The sequence below is a fragment of the Herpailurus yagouaroundi genome, unplaced genomic scaffold (assembly GCF_014898765.1).
Source record: "Herpailurus yagouaroundi ecotype Mexico unplaced genomic scaffold, PumYag 77, whole genome shotgun sequence".
NCBI classification, from domain to species: domain Eukaryota; kingdom Metazoa; phylum Chordata; class Mammalia; order Carnivora; family Felidae; genus Herpailurus; species Herpailurus yagouaroundi.
Window position 1 is genome coordinate 35,450,191 of NW_024412388.1, and position 5,891 is coordinate 35,456,081.

Sequence of the window (5,891 nt, forward strand, 5' to 3'; positions counted from 1 at the left end):
AAATTACTCGGAGCCGCGCGGCCGGATCTGCTGCTAGGCAACAGCGCCGCGGGTGGGGGCGGGGCAGGAGACCACCCAGGCAGGGCCACCCCACGCCTTGCTTCCCCAGCTGCCTGCGGGGCCCTGGGGGAGAAGCAGGGAGGGAGATCCCGAGGACGCACGGCGCTGGCCAAGTATGAGCTAGGAGACGCCAGTGCTGAGAAAGGGTATCTGCTGCCTGACCCGCCAAGACCCAAAGACTCCTTTTCGCTCTTTTCTGCCTCCACACTTGCCCCTTTCAGTCCACTCTCCACTGAAGCCAGAGTTATCTCTCTAAAATGCAAATTTGATGATTGCTCTAGAACACAAAGCCCTTTTGGAGCGCGGAGCCCTGCATGATCTAACTAAAGCCTCTCTCATAGTTCCTTCACACCCACCCGATGTTCTTTCCAGCCCTACAGAGTTACATGTAATTTCCTAAAGGCACCATGCTATTCCAGGCGTTTCTGCCTTTGTACGTGTTGTGGCCCTGTTGTCTTGGCAGACAACCTTCAAAACAACATGAATCTGTCATCTCTCTTTGAAGCCTTCCTTGATTCGCACTTCCGCCTGATGTAGTTGCTTCTTTCATTGTGCTCCTTATAACTAGACAATAAATAGGTGCTCAATTGTTGAGTAAATCACTGCGAGTTGGAGAAACCAGGGTGGAAAGGACTGGAAACGGAATAGTTCCTTTATTAAGCTTTCATCAACTATCCTGAGTACCGTTTCTGCCAGGTTTCTGAATGATTAACCCTGAGTGGCAGAGGAGGGTAAAATCGATATTCTAACATGTAAGGTTTGGAAAAGAGAAAAATAATCTACAATAAACTCATTACTCTAACACAACCACTACTCTCTCCGGCCAATTTCCTGGTCAGTTCTTCCAGACTTGTTTACCATTACATCATTAACATTACATTGTTACTACATAGTCTTTGTATCAGTTATTTGGAGAATGTCCTTAGGACAGATTCCCAGAAGTGAGGGTGTTGGGTCAAAAAGCATGAACATTTTTATGGCTCTTGCTACACATTGCCAAACTGCTTTTTGAAAACGTGTCAATTAACATTATTTCCAGAGCCTCAGTCCTGGGGAAAGGGAAATTTCAGACTGAGGGGATGAACCACCTAACTGGTTTGCCACATCTGTTGGTCCATTCTTCCAGCAAAATGCCAGTGGAGGAATCAATACATGTATGATGCTGTTGGCCAAGTAGTAACTACGCATTAAAAAGCAGCATATGTGCATAGCACTTTCTTCTTCCCTGTTATCCTCTTGTGGATAAAGAAAGTGTATGGAAGATGGTGGAATAGGAGGATCCAAGAAAATGTATCCTCAGGAATTCTCTGGATATACAAATAGTCTCTAAACTAGCTGTATGGGCCCCTGGATTGCTCTTGGGGCAACAGCTGAGTATGGCTGGGTACTCAAGCAGAAAGGCTCTGTTGTAAGTAGCTCTTGAGACTTCCTTCCTTCTTACCAGACTCCGCAAGACATAAAGTCCATAGAGAAAGATTTGTAATTGCCTGGGCCTTGGGACTCTGCTTCTACCGCAGGCCCACCATTGCTAACAACTGTGGTGAAGTCCAGCATTTCTGTGGATGCTTCCAGGGTAGGGCTTGCCTGCTGGGAAAATTTCTTGCCAAACTCCAAAGACCAATGTGGGAGAAACTGGTCTGCAGTTCTAACCATTCCAACTCAGGGCCTAGTGCCCTCTGGCTGCTCCAAGCTCCAAGATGACCTTTCTTTTCCCCAACAAAGTGATTTCCTGAGTGCAGCTGAGCTCAATCAGAGCAACCTAAAGCCATAGACCCCAGGGAACAGGAAGGGAAGTAGAAACTCGTCTTTTTTACGCTACAAGCAGCCTGCTTCACTGTGGAACAGCCTGGTTCAGTGTCACTTCCAGTGGGCCTGGAAATGTGTTTTGGATTAAAACCAGAGAAATTCCCCAAAGAATAACAAAAGAGAAAAGCCATTTAATTAAATTCATTATCACCAAGGAGTAAATCTAATTACTGACTGAGACAACATCCTTTAAGGTCTGTTATGTGTCCACCCCTTTGCTAAGTTCTAGGGTTGCAGGGTACCTGCTTTTTAGAAGTTCATACTCTAAGAGGGAGCACAGAGACCACAGGGGAAAACACTGTGAGCTGGAATACTCAGGGAGGTTTAACTTGGACTGGATGGGAGAGGTGGGAAGATGACCAAATTGAAAAGGAGAAGACATGGTTCAAGGTCTGGGTCTATCATTTACTGCTTATGAGATCTTGGGCAAGTCACATAATCTCTGACATTGACATAAGAATTAAATAATATATGTGGCTGATGAGCAGTGTAGGTAGGGTCCATGTAGGAGGAACTAGGTTAGACCTTCTTTCCTTGGCATTCTCCCAGGCTTCTCACTCATGCTTTGGGCTGGGCAGGGTCAGTGACCCTGAGATGTAGAGGAGGGAGGCAGGGATCCCTGGTGGGGGGGCCCCCCCCCCCCCACCATCCATTATGTTTAGTGGCCAAATTGGGAATGCATACCCCTTCCCTGTAGGCAGCTTTAGGCCAATAGCACCTGTCAAGTCTCTAGTGTCAGAGGCTGCAACCTGAGATCAGAGAATGGCCTTTTACCTGGAAGGTGGAGTAAGAAGAGAGGCTGAAAATCAAAGCAGAATCTCCCCATTTACCCATGGCAGAAAAGCCTGATACAATCCTTCTGGGTGGTGGCAGATGGCTCAGGTTGAGGATGTCACCCTGGCTTCAAGTAGAAGGTGTTCTCTTGCTCAGCCTCTTTCCTTCCCTGTGAGCTCCATCAGAACTAAGCTTTCTAGCCCTTGTGTCTGGGTGGTCCTTCCCATACCCACTCCCCCTTCCTCAGACACATTTAACTATTTAGAAAGCAGTATACAAAGGCCTGGCTTACTACCCCTTTAGGGGTAGGGACAGCTGTGGATAAAGAAAGTATGTTCTCTGCAATTCTCTGGAAATAGAAACAGCTTATAAACTGGCCTGTGTGGGCCCCCAGATTGTTGTTGGGGCTCCGGCTAAAGATATCCTCCCCACCCCCCCGACCCCCCCAACTCCCACCTCCATAAATGGGAGTGGGATACGAAGACTAATGTGATGAAGGACTGGGAAGAAGTTCAGCCTCTGGCCTTGGGAACAAGTTTGGAGGGCAGTCCTGACAGTCCGTCCCCTTACAGGCTCAGGAACTCTTGCCAGCAGGTGGGGGTGAGGTGTTACTGGGGGAGGGGTTCCTGGAGTAGTAGACATTAGATTTTGTCTGACCTGGCAAGCTCCCAGAACCCTTGTTGCTCAACACTTCCCCAGAGTCCTCCTTGATTGGCACTGAAAGCCTCCTTCCTTCTCTCTTCCACTTCCCTCCTGGAGCATCACTGGGAGAGGCAGAACAGGTAACTCTCTTACCTGCCTGCCTCTTCTGGCTTCTGTCTCATAGAGAGGTGGCTGGCAGTGGAAATTCAGTTGCTCACTATATTTTAGATATATACAAACTCTCTGTAAGCTGCTGCCAAAAGGAAACAAAAATGGTCCCAGCCTTCTGGCAGACAAACAGAGCAAAGGGAAGAGAAATCAAAGCATCTTGGGCATTCAGCCAATCCTGGAGTTGTTGGAGACAATAGCAGCACTGTCCTGGGCTGGGGGCTGTTCCCAGCTGGGACTTAAAGTTAGCAAGGCCTTCCCCTGGGAAATCTTACCTTGTCCTGTTTTCTCCAGCTCCCCTTTCCAAGTCCTGCTCATGGGTTTGTGCAAGGGAAAGCAGAGAAGTCTTTCCTCTACCTTACTGTCAGGGATTCCAAGGGCTCAGTGGGGGAAGATGAGGAAGGGGTTTGGGAAGGCTCTAGGACAGTTTAATCAATCCCTTCTCTTCCCTTCCTTCCAAACCTATCTAGTTTCACCCCCTTGCTGTTCAGAAGCAGTTTTCTGGCCTCTTGGGCCACCCAGATCCCAAGGGTCAGAAAAGCTCAGAGAGGGGACAGAACCTGAGAATGGAAAGATCCTTTAAAAGTTATCCAGTCACTTTCCCATTTTGCAGATGTGGAAACACAGGGACAGAGGAGAGGCAAGATTTGGCCGAAGCCAAACAGCATTTCAGGGGGCAGGTCTTCTTCCATCCAGCATCATCTGAACTCTACAGATTTCGTTTCCAAAGGGGACCACCCTGGGCACTGCCACAGCTCTTTACCCCACCTCTCCCCACAGTCCTATCCATCTCAACCACTTCTACTGGGCCATTTCAGCTCCTGTCTGATTAGGGCAAATTTTCAGGAACCTTGTTTTGGCCAGTGGTAGGAATGTGGAGCTCTAGAGCTCCCAAGAAGGCTGGTGGAGGTGGAGATCCTTTAGGGTAGAAATGCTCATCTAGTCTCTCACAAGTTCAATGAGAACAGCACTAAGATTCAGGCAAGATTACTCAAATGAACTTTAGAGACTTCAGATTTTTGAAGTGATGTAGAAACCAGTATTTCAAATCATTCTTTATAATTACTGCCACCCACAGTGAGCACATCAAGGGAAACCTTTACTTTGATAATTCTAGGAGGTGAAATCCACCCCAGGAACCACTTTTATCTTCCACCAAACACCTGCAGGTTGTAAAAGTAGTGCAGGGAGAGGCAAGAGCAGAGTGTATGTGTGTTTGGGAGTGGGGGTGGTGAAGGGAAGGTGGATAGAATTCCAGAAGGGCTGTGAGTATGGAAATCTCACTTCTTAATTATCTGAAGCAGGAGAGTCAGTATAATTAGGATATAAAGGAGCGTAGCTGGAGAAGAATTAGGAAGAATTTCAACCATGATATAGGTTCCTGGCGCTTATTTTCCAGGTTGGACAGACTTTAGTCTTCTCCTCACTGAGGGAAGGTGAGAAGGAGTCTGTCTGGCTTCACAGATCATGGCTTTCTCTTACTGCTCTTGCATCCACTAAACCAGGGGAGTTAGGCTTGTCGGCTAGGCCAGGGCTGTCTCCTGCTTATTCTGAGTCTCCAAAAGGTAACAGTTGACCTGGAGAAACTGCCTAGAGACTGGGAGGTGGGGAGTGAATGGCAGGTGAGCTGGGGGTGGGGTGGTGGCAGGGGCTGGGAATCTGTGTGGCAGGTATGGGAACACAGCAGTAAGTCATGGGCTGAGGACTAGGGGCCACGCTGCCCAAATCAGCAACTGTAGAAGGAGCTTGATGTACAGAGGTGGCACTGTCAGCAGCTATGCCTATGGGTCTAGAAAGCCTGATTAGGGTCAGGAACTGAAATACTCCCAAGTCCTTTCAGTAAGCAGATACTTTTATGGACGAGGCTGGGCCAGCCAGTCAGAAAGCAGTCCTTCTAGGAGCTTTACCCTTGATAACCACAGTACACAAGAGCTAGCTACACACTGGCTCTAGATGTTTTTTTTCCCATGTGACTCATGAACACACACTGTGTATCCCTGGAGCCCACCTGATATGGAGCTTGGGACTACCCCACAAGTCTCCACCATGCCTTTGGGGGCCCTTCTCTCTCTTTTTTAAGTTTATTTAAGTAAACTCTACACCCAATGTGGGGCTCAAACTCGGAACCTTGAGAACAAGAGCCTCATGCTCTACCGACTGAGCCAGCCAAGTGCCCCATGGGAGCACTTCTTTATTGGGAAATAAATACAGAGTCAAACAGGTGGGCCAGCCAACATCTGTAGTTCTGGGGGCCAAGAGAAAGGAGTCCAACTTTTCAGAACTCAGATCTCCATGAGCTGGTCACTCCCCACAATCACCTCGTTCATTCGTTTGGCTACAAAAGAAAAGAAAAATGTTGTTTGAGAACTTGCAGTAAAGGTGTCATTTCAAACCAAATTATTTATTTTTTTGAGAGAGGGAGCACATGTGAGTGGGGCAAG

General features: G+C 48.0%; 1 protein-coding gene across 3 annotated transcripts in view; it reads right to left on the reverse strand.

The window, feature by feature from the left end:
- Positions 1 to 5,601: 5,601 nt before the first annotated feature.
- EIF2B3 (eukaryotic translation initiation factor 2B subunit gamma) overlaps positions 5,602 to 5,891 on the reverse strand; it is a 124,436-nt gene continuing 124,146 nt past the window's right edge. For all 3 annotated transcript variants that reach the window (XM_040470022.1, XM_040470021.1, XM_040470023.1), the window contains one exon: positions 5,602 to 5,785. In XM_040470022.1, coding sequence (XP_040325956.1) covers positions 5,733 to 5,785 — 53 coding nt within the window. In that variant the 3' untranslated portion in view covers positions 5,602 to 5,732. The remainder of the gene's footprint in view (positions 5,786 to 5,891) is intronic.